This window comes from Phyllostomus discolor, chromosome 2, assembly GCF_004126475.2.
Source record: "Phyllostomus discolor isolate MPI-MPIP mPhyDis1 chromosome 2, mPhyDis1.pri.v3, whole genome shotgun sequence".
Lineage (NCBI taxonomy): Eukaryota > Metazoa > Chordata > Mammalia > Chiroptera > Phyllostomidae > Phyllostomus > Phyllostomus discolor.
The window spans coordinates 5,993,140-6,009,570 of NC_040904.2; the positions used below are offsets into that span (position 1 = coordinate 5,993,140).

Sequence of the window (16,431 nt, forward strand, 5' to 3'; positions counted from 1 at the left end):
ATTGTGGTACTGACATAGAGACAGACAGGCAGACATACAAACACATACACACAGATGCAATGAATAGAACTGGGTTCACATGGTGCCCAATTTATTCAACGGGAAGAGAACAGTCTCTTCAATAGATGGTGCTGGGTCAAATGTGTTTCCACCTTACACCATACATAAATATTAAGTGAATACGGATCAACAACTTAAATATAAGAGCTAGACCACAAAACTCTCCGAAGAACACATGGGGGTGAATCTTTATGATACTGGATTTGACAAAGAAGTCGCAGACATAAAAACAAAAGCAAAAAACACCAAATAAAAAAAAGATTAAATGGACATCATCTAAATGAGAAACTTTTATACATCAAAGGACATTATGAACAAGTTAAAAGACAAACTACAGACTTCTGGCCAAGATGGAGGCCCAGGTGGACACCGAGCCTCCTTGCACAACCAAAATTAAGGACAACAAAAATTTAGAAACAAAAAAACCACCAGAACAGACAGAAAACTGAACTGTACGGAAGTCCCAATAACCATTCATCCAGACTGGTAAGAGGGGCGGAGTCGTTGCCCAGCAGAGAAGGGTTGCAGCAGGAAAAAATGGTGGCTGGCAAGCCCCAAGCGTGGGGAGGCAACTAGCAGACCCAGTGTGGTGCACACGGCGGCTGGCTGTCCACAGTCACACATTCGAGCACAGATAAACCAGATGAAAATGGGCAACAAGACAGACTGTGCAACCCAGGGCTGCAGTGCCAGGAAATAAAGCCTAAAAGCACTGATTGAAAACACTTGTAGAGGTACTAGGAGAGACTCCCAGCCTCACAGGAGAGTTCGTTGGAGAGACCCACAGGGTCCGAGAACGTACACAAACCCACCCACCCAGGAACCAGCACCAGAAAGGTCCAGTTTGCTTGGGGAAAGCGGCAAAAGGGACTGAAAGACGACAGAGAGCAGAGCAAGTACCACTGTTCCCTCTCTGACCTCACCCCAACATACAGCATTACAACCCAGCAACTGTTGCCCCACCCTGGAAAACACCTAAGGCTCCGCCCCTCACATGTAACAGGCACAACCAGAACCAACCCCCTCCAAAAACGGCTCAAACGGAAGGAAAAAAATCAAAGCCCCAGAGCCAGTACTTTTAAGCGACCAAGAGATAGCCAACCTATCAGACACACAGTTCAAAGCACTGGTTATCAGGATGCCCACAGAATTGGTTGATTTTGGTCACAAATTAGATGAAAAAATGAAGGCTCCACTAAGTGAAATGAAGAAAAATGAACAGGGAACCAATAGTGATGGAAAGAAAACTGGGTCTCAAATCAATGGAGTGGACCAGAAGGAAGAAAACAACATACAATCAAAAAAGAATGAAGAAATAAGAATTCAAAAAAATGAGGAGAAGCTTAGAAACCTCCAGGACATCTTGAAATGTTCCAACATCCAAATTATAGGGGTACCAGAAGCAGAGGAAGAGCAACAAGTGGAAAAGTTATTTGAACAAATAATAAAGGAGAACTTCCCTAATCTGGCAAAGGAAAGACTTCCAGGAAGTCCAGGAAGCTCAGAGAGTCCCAAAGAAGTTAGACCCAAGGAGGAACACACCAAGGCACATCATAATTACATTACCCAAGATTAAAATGAAGGAGAATTCTAGAAGCAGCAAGAGGTAAGGAGACAGTAACCTACAAAGGAGTTCCCATCAGACTGTCAGCTGATTTCTCAAAAGAGACCTTGCAGGCAAAAAGGAGCTGCAAAGAAGTATTCCAAGTTATAAAAGGCAAGGACCTCCATCCAAGATTGGTCTATCCAGCAAAGCTTTCATATAGAATGGAAGGGCAGATAAAGTGCTTCTCAGATAAGGTCAAGTTAAAGGAATTCATCATCCCCAAGCCCTTATTTTATGAAATGTTAAAGGGACTTATCTAAGAAAAAGAAGGTCAAAAATATGCACAGTAAAAGGACAACAAACTCACAGTTATTAACAACCACACCTAAAATAAAAGCAAACTAAGCAAACAACTAGAACAGGAATGGAACCACAGAAATGGAGATCACATGGAGGGACAGCAACAGGGGAGTGGGAGGAGGAGAGAGTGGGAAAAGGTAGAGAATAAGCAGCATATATGGTAGGTAGAAAAGAGACAGGGGGAGGGCAAGAATGGTATGGGAAATGCAGAAGCTAAAGAACTTACGACACATGGACATGAACTAAACGGGGGATTTTGGGTGGGAGAGGGTGTGAAGGGGAAGGGGAGTGAAGGGGGAAATAAATGGGACAACTGTAATAGCGTAATCAATAAAATATATTTTTTAAAAATCAGGAAAAAAAGCCAAACTAAAGAATGAGAGAAAATATCTGGAAAACATTTATATGACAAGGGTTTAATATCCAGAATATAGTAACAAATTCCTACAACTCAACACAAAGACAAAAAAATCCAATTAGAAAATGGACAGAGCACCTGGCTGGTGTGGCTCAATGGATTGAATGCTGTCCTGCGAACCAAAGGGTCGCTGTTTCAATTCCCAGTCAGGGCACCTGCCTGGGTTGCAGGCCAGGTCCCCAGTGTGGGGCACATGAGAGGCAACCACACACTGATGTTTCTCCTCCCTCCCTTCCCCTCTCCCTGAAAATAAATAAAATCTTAAAACAAAAGAAAATGGGCACAGCACTTAGATATTTCTCCAAAGAAGATATACAAGTGGCTAATAAGCACATGAAAAGATGTCAACATTAGTGTATTAACTATATTTTCTGTTTTGTTTCTTAAGATTTTACAGGGAGTGGGGAAGAGAGGGACTAGAGAGAGAGAGAAACATTGATGTGCAGGAGAAACATCAACCAGTTGCCTCTCGCATGCCCCCCTGCCAGGGACCTGGCCTGAAGCCCAGGCCTGTGACCTGACTGGGAAGCAAACCAGTGAACTTTTGGTTTGCAACCAGCTGGAAACTTGATTCTGGAGAGACTGCCCCTCACGTAGCTAGCTAATTCCTAGAGCAAGCAAAGGATTCTCTTAAAAGCATGCCTTTGATATACAAAACAATGCAGAGTCCCTACCCCTAACTTCTTTATCAAATTCTCACATATCAAGCCACTATTCCATTCCTCCCATCCTAAATCACCCCAGAGCCAGGAACCAGACATCTCGAGACCACCCCTGTAACTCAGAGCTCCAGGGAATATTCAAGATAGCCAATCCTAAAAACTCTACTTTGCCCTGCCTTGCCTTCCTGTGAAAACCTCAATACTATAGGCTCTGTGCTGTAATCTTCCCTTTCCTCTCCTCTGCCTACTGACCAATGCTGGTCCATCCCAACGTGGCCCTACGTGTTGAATCATGCCTCCTTGTTTTTGGAATCTATCAGTATAAACTTACCCTTTCATGGCAGTCATTTCATCTGCATGTCCTGCCATACCTGATTAAAATATATCCCAGGTACAATTTGTAGTAAGTCACACGAGTAATGCAGATCAAAACCACAGTGAGAGGCCTGGCTGGTGTGGCTCAGTGGATTGAGCACTAGCCTACAAACCAAAAAGTCACTGGTTCAATTCCCAATCAGGGCACATGCCTAGACTAAAGGCAAGGTCCAAGGCTGTGAGCCTCTGAGAGCCAACCCAATCGATGTTTCTCTCACATAGATGTTTCTTTCTCTACCTCTCTGTCTCTCTCCCTTCCCCTCTCTCTAAAAAATAAATAAAATCTTTAAAAAACTCATTTGAATAAAAATTTTTTAAAAAAGAAAAAACAACACACACACACAATTTGAGATAATATTTCATATTCACTAGGATGGCTACAACTAAGAAGATAACCACTGTTGGCAAAGATGTGGAGGAACTGGAATCCTCACACTTGGCTGGTGGGAATGTAAAATTCAGCCATGATGGAACACAGTTTGCTGGTTCCTTAAAAAGCTAAACATTCAATGACCCTATGAACCAGCAATTCCACACTTAGGTATATACCCAAGGAAATTGAGGGCAAGAACTCTTACAGATACCTTTACTACAATATTCACTGCAACATTAATCACAATAGACAAAAAGTAAAAATAGCTCCAGTGTCTATAAGAAATAAATGGATAAACAAAATGTCAAAATGCCCCATACAATGGACAATTACAGTAAAAAAAATAGTTATGATACATGCTACAACATGGATGAACCTTTAAGACATTATGAAAAAGTGAAATAAGCTAGACACAAAGGGACAAATTATATTCTTCAACTTGTATGAAATATCTAGAACAGGCAAATTCTTAGAAAGAGAAAATAGATCAGAGGCTACCAAAGGCTAAGGGAAGGGAAGAGTGTGGAGTTATTGCTTAATGGTTACCGAGATTCTGTTAGGCATGATGAAAGAGTTTTGGAAACAGATAGCAGTGGTAGTTAAACAATATTGTAAATGTAATTAATGCCACTAAGTTATACACTTAAATGGTTATAATTATACATTTTATGTTACATAGACTGAACAATTTGAAAATTTGATTATACTAAAAACCATTAAATTCTACACTGTAAATGGTGAATTTTATGGTATAAATCCTCAAACGTGTTTAAAAGGAAAAGACATGAAGGAAGTTTATTTTCTTTCTAGAAAGGAACAGTCTCAAAAATGGTGAATACTGACAATGACACAAGCCTGAAAAATTTAGACTTGAATGTTAAACTGATCCGATAAGCAATCTGGGTGCTGAATGCAATGATAAGAGTTCTCAAATTGAGACAAGCACCGATAATGTAAGGGAAGTCTGATAGTAAGTATAGGGAGGAAAGTGAAATGAAGACAAAATGATTACTTAATAATGACAGTCACTGATGACAGAGGAAGTACTGTATCAAGCAAGCGCTTTACTTTAAAATCTTCTCAAATTAATGCTGTTTTTTAAAATTACCTAGCACTTTGACCACACGGATTTGTGTTGTTTGTAAAAATTCCCTGACAGTATATGTGCTCTTTTGTACATTTATTATGCTTCAACAAGTTCTCAAAATTTATCCGATGTGTAACTTTTTAAACAAAGATTTAGGAATGTACTCCATACTTGTATTCTTAAATAATCAGATAGCTCATGTGCTTCTTCTTGGGATCCAAAATACTAGTTTACATCAGTAATCCACTCCCACCTTCAGACTTTCCTTTTCTTCCTTTTAATGTTCTCCCAGCTCTATCACAAGTTTTCAACCCACTTTTCAAGATTTCTGTATATGTATGAAAATATAGATTTTTCCTATTCTACGTATCAAATTTAAATTTGTAAATTTTTCAGTGAGGCCTTCACCCGCCAATCCTCATTTGTTTATAAAACTTTAGGAAAGATAAACATTAATTGTTGTGAGGTAGCAACAGCAGATATCTGGTCAGTGGCAGAAACTCTATTTCCAATAGTGGTCCTACTCTGCTCACTTATTTTTAATGTTCCAACCTCTACCAGCCAGCAGAAAGTCATCTACACAGATCATCCTCTTTTTTCTTATAAACCAGCTTTAAATTACCTTTGATCTTTTATTTGGCGTGTATGCTTTTGCGTTGCTAAATATCAACCGGATGTCTTTGCAAAATTCCAAAGGGCTGTCATAATTTTCCGCTTCTAAAGTTTCCCTTACTGTTCCAAAATCCATTGGAGTATCTATAATATCTCTGTAGTCCTAGGTTTTAAGAACAATAATTAGTTCAAAGATTTCATTCCTGATTTTAGAAATGTAAATACATCAGATCTCTAAGATATTCCAAACTATAGAAGAGAACACAAATAGAAGATTAAAAATCATTAATTTTTTTTAAAAAGACCCACACACAGAGACAAGGTAAGAAATACACTAAAAAGTTATACTTGATAGTAAAACATGGACTGGTTATTTTCTTCCCCCTACTCCCCAAATTATAAGAGAAAGTTTACTTGGAAAGTTACAAAGGTAGAAGTGAGCCAGCTGGGCTGTGTAGGCTCAGGAAACAAATTACAGAAGCAAAAGAAGGGCTCTTGGAGTTTAGCAGAAGAAAAGGCAAAGGTAGCATGCCTGGGGGTCTGGAGGGGGGCGGGGGGGGGGGCACAGAGAACTGTGAGCATGCCCCCTAGAGGGTCATTTTCCATTCCCCTATTACTGGAGTGGAGACACTTTTTTTTTTAAATCTTCACTTGAGGATATGTTTATTGATTTTAGAGAAGGTGGGTGCACAGTTAGGGAGGGCGAGAGAAAGAAAGACAGAGAGAGAGGCAGGCAAACAGACAGACATGTCAATGTAAGAGAAAAACAATGACTGCCTCCCACATGCGCCCCAACTGGGGATCAAACCTGCAACCTAGGTATGTGCCCTGACCAGGAATCAAACCCACAACCTTTCGGTGCATGGGATGATATTCCAACTAACTGAGCAACCCCGCCAGAGCCATGATAGGCACTTTTTATCTCATCGTCTCCCTGGAGCTGGGCCTTCTTAGACAATGGGCACCATGTACAGGCCTTCCATCATCCTGTAACTGACTCAAGTAAGAGAAAAAAGCTAATGTGACAACTAGACATCTTACTCTTTAAAAGTTTAATTTAAATACCTCCACCCCCCATCTCCTCTACACAAATAAGAAAAGCCCCAAACAGTCAAACAATGGCAACTTACTGGATATTCAACCAAATCAACAGGTTGTCTAAATGGTTCAGAATCTTCACATTGAAAAATTAAGTTCACTAGTTCCTTACACTGTTTCTTCCAGTTGCTTTCAACATAGTTGCTTGCTTTGCCACTCCTTTTTTTCCAAGCATGGACCTAAAAATATATTCACAATATTTCAAGTATTTTCAGTGTTGGAAAGTGACTCTATGATATTTGTTTTTCTATCTACTTGGAAAACATCCACTCTTCTGTAAAAAATCCAATGATGTCACATATATTTCTCTAGAAACGCTTTTCACTCCAGCACTTATCTCTCATGTTTAGAAAATGTTATCACAGATTTTGAAATACTACACTGGATGTGATTTTACATGGTAGAAAGCAATCTGAATCTGTGACTACAGGTATGATCTTGAGATGGGGAGACTGTCCTGGACCATCTGGGTGGGCACAATGTAACCACCAGGGTCCGTACAAGAGGGAGGCAGAGGGTCCGAGGAGGAGACTGGAAGAGGTTAACCTGAAGGTGGGAGAAAGGGGCCATGGGCCTCCAGCAGTGGAAAAATGTGAAGAAACAACTTCCACCCTAGAGCTTCCAGAGAGGAACACAGCCATGCTGACACCCTGATTTTAGCCCAGTGAAACCCATGTCAAACTTCTAATTTACAGAACTGTAACCTAGTATTTTTGTTGTTTAAGCCACTAGATTTGTAATTTGCTAGAGCAGTCATAGCAAATCAATTCTAAACAAGTACTAATCACTTGGGAGAACTGTATGAAGATGACAAATCAGCTGATAGTACTTTAAGTCTAACTTTTCAATGTTATCTGGGGCAAGCATATTATGAAAACTGTTATAAAAAGCTTCAGCATAAGCACCATTATTTAGATAAAACTTAAAATGTTAACATTTTTTATCATTTTCAGATTAATAACCTTAACTTTTAACTAACATATTACATTAGAACTTTAAGAGTTCTGCTGGTCATACCACAATTCTAACTATACAATACCCAAAACATTTCCATACATCCCCCAACTAATCCTCATTTTTAAAGAAAGTTTCAGCCACCAAATGCTAGTTAATTTTTCCCTCCAAAGGTCTTATCTTTTTCCCTTCTCCTGCATTCCAAGTAAACACTATCCTTGACTAGGTTCCCATCCTTTACTCCTAGATTCTTGCAAAACTCCTGATTCACATCCTTCACTACCTTTTCTTTTTAAGATTTTATTTTTTATTTTTTATTTTTAGAGAGAAGGCAGAGAGGGGAAAAGAAAAGGAGAGAAACATCAATGTGCCAGAGGAAACATCCACTGGTGGCCTCTCTCATACAGGCCTCCAACCAGTGACATGGCTCGCAACCCAGGCATGTGCCCTGACCTGGAATCAAACCAGCAACCTTTCAGTTTGCAGAACGATACCCAACCCACTAAGCGACACCAATCAGGGCTACTACCTATCTTCTTATCCCTCAAAATCTATCTATCTATTTTGGCTATGCAATTGATTCTCTACTTTAAATAAAAACCTTGGTTGTTAATATTACCATAATCTGCTCCCAAAATTCCAGCCAGACACAGCCACTTTGCTCATTCCAACATTCAACCTCCATACCAGGCAGGCCAGTGCCCTTGGTAGTCCAATGACATGCCACGTTTCCCTCCTTTTTCAGCTTGGATCATAATATCCCCTACTTTTTGACTGTCTGAACTCCATCTCATTCTGAGAACATACTTCAAATACCAGCTCTTCCACTAAACCTTAAAACTATCCAGCTTTCAGTGATTGCTCCTCTTTCTCTTACAAAATATTCCCTATCTATATCCCCTAACTTTCCCAAGACGACACTTAAGATCTGAGGTTGATTTTAAATAAAGAATAACTAAACCACAAATGTTAATCAGGCAGATTAACTTACTCTCCTTCCAGAAGATGTTTTAGGGAGATCACTATCATCCTAGAAACAAAAATCAGAGCACTTTAAGTATCAATATTCTCATTAGAAAAGTAATAATCTTAATTTTAAAAGCATATGAAAGACAAGGTTATAACTTGTTAAAATCTCAAAAGACAAACCGTATCATATGATCTTTGTGGCATGTAGACTCAAACAAACCAAACAACCTTAATAACCTTTTTCAATCCCTAACATGTACTAACTCCAAAATATAGCTATAAAATGCAACTTTTAATTTACATTTTATATCTATTCATATGGAGTCCCCTACAATGCCTGTAATTCACTCTCCACATTTTCTTATTCCCTAAATCTGTACCTATTTTTATTCCAATATAAATCAGCATGAAAATGAAATGGGTATACTACAATAAAAGTTTGTGTAGAAATCACACTCTATTGTTTTTTAAGAGTATCTGCCCTGCCACCGAATCGAACAGCCTGATTCTGTAATTCAACATCACTGATATTCCCCTTACTGACACTTCCAGACCATCCTGAGTGAAGAACTTTAGGGTACTCTGAGCATGGTAAAGTTCATTAATTTTTAATTACAAATAGATTCAATTCTCAGATATTGGTTTTACAAAAAATATTCCCAAGGTACTTCTTTAACACACCTTTCTTAAACTAAATTTGGAAAGAGAACATATTCCACACCTAAGAAACTCACTTAGACATATTTTGTTTGCTATATTGATATTGGCTAAAGCAAATCCCATCACTGACCATCTAGATAATAAAAATATATACATTTATCAAGTGCCCTATTTTCATAGTTCATTGGAATATAGCAAGAACTGATATAGGAAATCAACATTTTCTATTTCACTATTTTCAAGTTACCATTTGAAATTAACAAAACTCATTGTAAAATTGACAAACTTCATACCAAAGATTTGGCATTTTGCTCATCATTTTCAGAAGTGATAGAAAGTTCTGAGATATCTGTACAGTCTTGATTCCTAAAAAAAATAATAATAATAATTCTTTCTTTTCACAGTATACAGATGTCATTATTATTGCCAAAGATTCACACAAACTACTGGTTAGATATAAACAGCTTGCCCAACTGTGCATACTGAATTTCAAGCAGAGAAATATCAGGTTTTTATTCCATCCTCTATGGAAACAACTGACCAACTAGGAATATGGAAAGTAAGAGGGTATCCCCTCCCCCCAGTTAAGTACATATGCAAATTTAGCTAGTAATCCAGAAATAACAGGTGATGACTACACAGATGAGTTTTTCTAAGTATCATCAATAGTAATAGTCATAGAGTTTGAGTACCAGAAAAATGGCTGATTTGAGCTAAAAGTGGATACAAGAAAAAGGAAAGAAGAAAATAAAGCAAATTACACCTTAACCTCAACTGTAAACACACAAAGAAGCCTGAAGTAGAAATAAGCATAAAGAAGATGGAAAACGGGTATGTGATCTTCCTGAAGAAAAAAAGAAGAAAGTTCTGGGAAAGTCCACGTGTTCCTGGAAAGGGAGACAGACTACACTCAGTTACTCCTCAATGTACTGCTACCTATTGAAAACAATGGCACAGTTCATAAACTGTGTTCTCTAATACAGTCTTTCACAGAATTTTTAGAGCTATGGGGAAAAGACATGTAAGTTCACATAACAGAAATCACTAATTTTAAAAGATAACAGGTTGAAAAATTATCCAAACCACACAAAACATATTCACTAGAACAGATTGGGCTAGACCTTGGATTTCAACTTCCAGGTCAATTTTCACCATACTATTCCAAACCTGATTTCCTGATGCACAAAAGCATGTGGTACGTTCATGCATGTACAAACACTCTCATAGGACACAATCCAAAAATTAAAATTCAATCTAATCATGAGAAAACATTAGACAAACCCAAATTATATACCTGCAACAAATTGTCTAAGACTTGTAAAAAATGAAGAGATCATGAAAGAAAGACTGGGAAAGTGGGTTAAAGAAAATTAAGAAAACAAAATAGTAAATAACATGGAGGTTCTGGATAGGACCCTGAAACAGAAAAAGGACACTGATATAAAAACGAATAAACCCAAGTAAGTGCTACAGCTTAGTCAATAGTATTGTACCAAGGATAATTCTGCTGCATTTTATCGGGGCACCATAAATAAGTGAAAAAAAATGTTAATCAAGGTAAACAGGTGAAAGATATATATATATATATATATATATATGTAACAACTGTCTAGTATAAAATTATTTCAAAATTTTTAAAAGTACAAAAATTATTTCCTTATTCCTTTACAGAAATTACAATCATAGTAAATATGTAAAGAAATGGCATTTAAGTAACATATTAAAAGGATATAAAATTCAGAGAGCAAAAACTAAGCCCTGGATAGCAAGAACACAAAACGCAAAGTCATTCACTTTTCCACAACACCTACATATGAAGTCACTTACTTGATAAATTTTAAAAGTTGGTCAGTTATCTTCTTAGCTGATCGTGCAATTACACTCTCGGGTTCGTTAAATGTCCTGGCATTATGTTCTATATATCTGACTTCCCAAATCAATGCAGACAGCCTCCTTCAAAACAAAAAGGCAGTTTAGGGTTTAGACAACAAAAAGAAACCTAGTAAAAAACCCAGCATGTTAAGCCAGCATGATAATATTACTTAAATCATAACCGCAAAGTAACAATGAATGACCTTCTCGTGCCGTCAACTTGATCGCAGTCATACGCAATTATACGGGATGCTGCACTACAGGGAGTACATTCAAGGATAAAACCCTAACAGACCACTTATGCACATCCAGAAACCAGCAGAGGGACAACTCTCCCTTTTCACGCTGCCTGTGGGTACCTTTGAAGCTGCTGAGGCTCTGAAGAAAATGTGTTCCATACCATCAATCCTGGGAGTCAATCTCACTGTAAGTTTGCAAAGGGGTTTCTGATCAAATGCACATTTCCATGTCTGAGATAAATTATGCCAACAATGTAAACTCAAAAAGTCAATTTTTTATAACAATTTTTCGTAGTTGAATTATTAAAAATTAGATACCATCAACTGCTTTTAAAAAAATCACTGAGAATAGAAAATTTTAGAGTTGTCAATGCTCTAGAAGCCAGACATAAAAAGTACATGACTCTAGGGAATTAATTTTTCAAAGGTCAAAGGCCAATTATTAACGAAATTAAATTTTATTTTTAAATGTTATAGCTAAATAGGAATGTAAAACATACAAATAAAAAATACTATTTCTAACTACTTAACAATAATTTGTAAGAAGAACAGACTACTAAATATTGAAGAATAGAATCTGGAAATTTTTCTTATCCAGATTGTATCCACACCGACCCCCAGGCACCCAACACAATGTCTTACAGCAGGGATCCCCACCCCTGGGCTGAGGACCACTGCGGGTCAGGAACCAGGCCACCAACCTGCTGTCTCCTTCTCACCCCTTCCACATAGCAGGCAGGTGAGCAGGTGAGAGCAGCAAAACAAGCTCGCCTGAGAAAACCCTCCTCCTGTAACCCACCCCGCTCAGCCACAGCAGGTGAGCATGAGCAAACAGAAGCTCACCTGAGCTCCGAGCTCCACTTCCTGTGAGTCCCTCACAAGCCACCCCCAACCCCCCCACCCCAGCTCACTAAACCAGTCCCTGGTACCAAAGAGGTTGGGCACCACTGTCTTACAGGACCAAGAATTATAATTTAAAAAAAAAAAAAAACCACAGAAAATGATGTTAGTCCCTCCCCAGTCTACCGCTGCCACAGTTGACTACCATTACCTCTATTTGCTCTAGTTGGTGTGGCCAAATATTTTTTCAAGCTGTTTTTAAAGTAGGTTTCTACTAACCTGTAAAATCGATTAACAAGTCTCATTCGAATTGTGTAAAGGTCAGTTGGGTAAGCCACTACAGTACAGTACTTCGGGTACGTACACAGATCCACTGGACCTGCAAAAGCTGCCGCTATATCTGTCAGGGCAGACAGAAGAGTTTTTATCAATAAATTCATGACCTGTAAGTGGTATTTCTCTACAAATCATTCATAAAATATGCTACAGCTACATTTTACACTTCAGGCTTAACTGAAAGGTAACAAATAGAAATTGTAATAATAAACACAACCACAATTATGATTTTTTAAAAATACTGTGTGAAAAAGAGAGCTTGAACGTGAAACTTTTCATACTAAAAGTACTCACCAAGATTCAAAAGTTGATCTATACCACTAATAATTCGTTCACATTCTTCATCTCTCGATTTATGACCCCATTCACCATCTTGTGGTTTGTAGAGCAATTTCTCTAGCTCATCTGAAGTGACAGAAATACTAGCTCCTAATTCTTCAGGTGGATCAACTAAGAATTCCATTAAAAAAGAAAAGGGTAAAACAAACTGAAAACCAAATACACACTATACATTCAACTGTCGAAGGTCATATACAAGACACTAATTACGAAGGGAAAAGCAGTCACTAAGCAGCAGAGACACCGGGCAGACACCACAACCGAATGACTGGAGCTGGCATTCCCACTAACAGGGCCCACTGGTACCCCGTGCCCCCGACAGGAGGCCCGACAACACACCGTCACTGCTCTGCCACTCTCACCCCAAATGCAAAGCCTGCGTTTAATCAGGACAAAACATCAGGCAAACCCAAACTAAAAGAAAGTCTACGAAATAACTGGCCGGTACTTTTCAAAAAGTGTCGTGGTCATGAAAGATAGTGGAAAGACCCAGGGATCCCAGATTGAAAGAGATTAGGAAGGCATGGCAATGAAATCCAGTATGTGAAAGGACATTAGGACAACAGTCCAAATTTGAAGGTCTACAGATTAGAATCGTATTAATGATAATTTCCTGATTTTGATAGCTGCACTATAGTTATCTAAGATGTTAACATTTGAGAAAATTGGATATTCATAAATTTTATGTACTACTTTTGTATAATTTTGTAAGTCTGAAATTATTTCAAAACAAAATACTTAAAAAGTGTAATAAAAATTGATAATAAAAGAGTGCACATTTTAAAAAGGAACAAGAGGTACTGTTAATATTCAGAAGACATTTTCTTGAAAATCATAAATAAAAGGAGAAAGATGTTAACAGGACTAGAAAATACACTTACCTACCTAACAATCTGATAAGTAAAACCATAGTGTTGTTATTTTAATATCTATTTCCAAGAGTATTAATGCAAGTGAGTCTCTCTTCCTATGTTTATTTTTCTGCCTACTGATGTCTTTTGACAATTCTTCTAAAGACTTACTGGCCTCATTAACATGAAAAATCTCTTCATATAAATGCTTTCACCGATCTGCAGTATCCTTTACAAAAGAGCAGCTGTAGTCAGTAGTAAAGGCACGGTTGGAGCAGACAGCTTGGGTCAGAATCCCAGCTCCTGTCCTTTTTTCTGGATGTGTGTATTACCTTAAACAAGCTACTGCCAACTCCCTGAGCTTAGCTCCTTCATCTGCAAACTAAGTAACAGAGCACCAACCCCAGAGTAGGGATGAACTGACTGATACACACAGTTCTTAGAAACAAAGTTAAGACCTCAACAAATGTTGGTTTTTACTTACCTTTGATATGCTTTCTACATTGCAAAAATATCATCTCCTACTATTTGTAAGATACTAAGCTCAAATGAAAATCTAACAAAGGGAGGTCACTGGTGACTCTAAAGAATGCAGTTATTAGAAAAACATTTTTTGAAAAAAGTTCTCATTTCCATAAAAATTTTTATTCCCAAAGTAAACCGAGGCCATGATTGATGGAAATCTATCAGAGAGTAAACACAAAGGGCTCAACTACAATAGAAACAGGTAAAACTTGCAAAGCAACAATTTCACACATCAAAAAAAAGGTGAGGGTGGAAGGATAAAAGTTTCTGTATGTTTTTACATTGAATAAACACTAATATAAAAGAAAGCTTGAGAGTAAAGAAATGGAGGCAAGAGACACAGAGCACTCCTCCAAAAAATTTATAAGAGGAAAATAACTCAGTAGATAAAACATTCAAGAATGTCAAACGAAAGGCATTTTAAAGTACAAGAGACAAATGCAAACTCAAAAGAAGAAAAAAAGGAGGACACTGAAACCGTTGCCAGGAGTAAGTTAAGTGTAAGTGTCAGGACCAGCAGAAGTCACAAGCAGTGGGACCGCAAGCACTGAAGCAAGAGGCCGGATGTAGCACAGACACGCCTCTCTCACAGGAAAGGGGCGGACAATCCACAGTGAGCAGACAGGTTGGGGTAGAGCAAAAGACAGAAGGAAGTCCAGTGAGAGCTCTCCTTTGAAGGAAGAACAAGGATAACAGAGTAAGGATGAGGAACAGGAAATGCAGGCCATGTGAGTTTTAAGCAGGTTTACATGAGAAATGACTGGTCTACTACGATACATCCAGCATCAAGCTGGAAGCTCGGGATAAAAAAAAAAGAAACCAGATACACATAATCCTGCTGACTTCTTTTAGTAAAGCTCACAGTTACCGTAGTAATTTAAAAACATTTCTCAAAGAATACAATTTCTTCTATGTACTTTAGTGAGATAAGAAAATGAAAAATATCAGAATAAAATACTTTAGTTACTTAGCAACTACATACCATTATCAGGAATCGGTTCCATATCCCATGGGCTAAGCTTTTCAATTTCAGTGTTGTCCCACCTGTTAAAACCAGAAGAAAAGTTTGGTTAGTCTTTCATAAAGACAACCTGTGGCTAATACCTAGGATCCACTACAAGAGGAAAGAGGAAGAGAGAAAATGTGAAAATTAACCTGACTATAACAGTAAAAGTTTAAATATTAACAGTAAAATTTTTTTAGAAAGATATAAGAAATAAGTGTAAAATGTATGGCGAGTTCAAGGACAAAACCAGAAACTTTTTGTAGTCTGCACTAGGGTAAGTGAGGAAAACCTCACACATATTGTGAAGACCTCAAATGTGATGCTTCAGCATGTGGATTTTATTCCACAGCCAATGGAAAGGCAGCAAAGATTTTTTTTTTTTTTTTTTGTACAAAGGAAATGATCCTGCAATGTCAGATAGAGAAGTATCAAGAAGCTACAGAAAAGGCCCTGGGGAAGGAAGCAGAGATTGCACCCTTAGGGGTACTAGTGCACAAGAAATGACAGGGACATGTTAAAGAGACACTGTAGAAGTGAGACTAATGTGACTTAATGACAGATGAAATCGTGGGGATTTTTTAACCTGAAATGTGTTAGTTGTTCATTCAACAACCTGCCACAATGAACAAATGTTTGTAGAAGATTCGTTTCCATCTGCATACAGACCTAACAATGTAACACTGGAAATGACTGTCAGGGTACTGTGGCTGATAGGGCTCTTGACTTAGCACTGTTCCAAACCACCAGGCATCGTCAATGATAGAACGGAATCTGTCACCTAGAAGAGATATGACCCAGTCTGAGACACCAGTTTAAAACAGTAATATTTTTAATTTACATCATATGATAAAGATTTCAGTAGAGTAATCAAAACATTTTTCTATATCAAAATTAGCCATTCCTCCCCACTTTCCAGCAATCTTCAGTGATAAAACAGATGTAAAAAATATATAATATTACACTCAGCAATTCACTGAAAGTACATAACCATACAACATAATTGGCTAAAATGGTTTATAACTAGGTTCCATTGTTTAGTGAATTCAAATGCCCACTCCAAAATAAGTTCTACTTTACTTTATAATAAAGAAAAAATTTAACAAAAAACTTTTATAACAATGTATACCATCACTAAATACTTGTGTAATAACTACATTAAATACATACTTATAAAATATAACATTTCCTGCCCTGGCTGGTGTGGCTCAGTGGATTGAGTGCCAGCCTGCGAACTGAAAAGGTCACCAGT

At 37.9% G+C, this 16,431-nt stretch overlaps 1 protein-coding gene across 3 annotated transcripts in view; it reads right to left on the reverse strand.

Annotated features, from left to right (window-relative positions):
- BRWD1 (bromodomain and WD repeat domain containing 1) overlaps positions 1 to 16,431 on the reverse strand; it is a 102,430-nt gene that overhangs the window by 22,557 nt on the left and 63,442 nt on the right. For 2 of the 3 annotated variants that reach the window (XM_028504547.2, XM_028504548.2), the window contains exons 28-36: positions 15,849 to 15,960; positions 15,159 to 15,220; positions 12,756 to 12,911; positions 12,405 to 12,525; positions 11,002 to 11,127; positions 9,468 to 9,540; positions 8,537 to 8,575; positions 6,624 to 6,770; positions 5,504 to 5,656 (exon numbers count right to left, since the gene is read on the reverse strand). In XM_028504547.2, coding sequence (XP_028360348.1) covers positions 5,504 to 5,656; positions 6,624 to 6,770; positions 8,537 to 8,575; positions 9,468 to 9,540; positions 11,002 to 11,127; positions 12,405 to 12,525; positions 12,756 to 12,911; positions 15,159 to 15,220; positions 15,849 to 15,960 — 989 coding nt within the window. The remainder of the gene's footprint in view (positions 1 to 5,503; positions 5,657 to 6,623; positions 6,771 to 8,536; positions 8,576 to 9,467; positions 9,541 to 11,001; positions 11,128 to 12,404; positions 12,526 to 12,755; positions 12,912 to 15,158; positions 15,221 to 15,848; positions 15,961 to 16,431) is intronic. The other variant, XM_036017440.1, reaches the window with a different exon arrangement.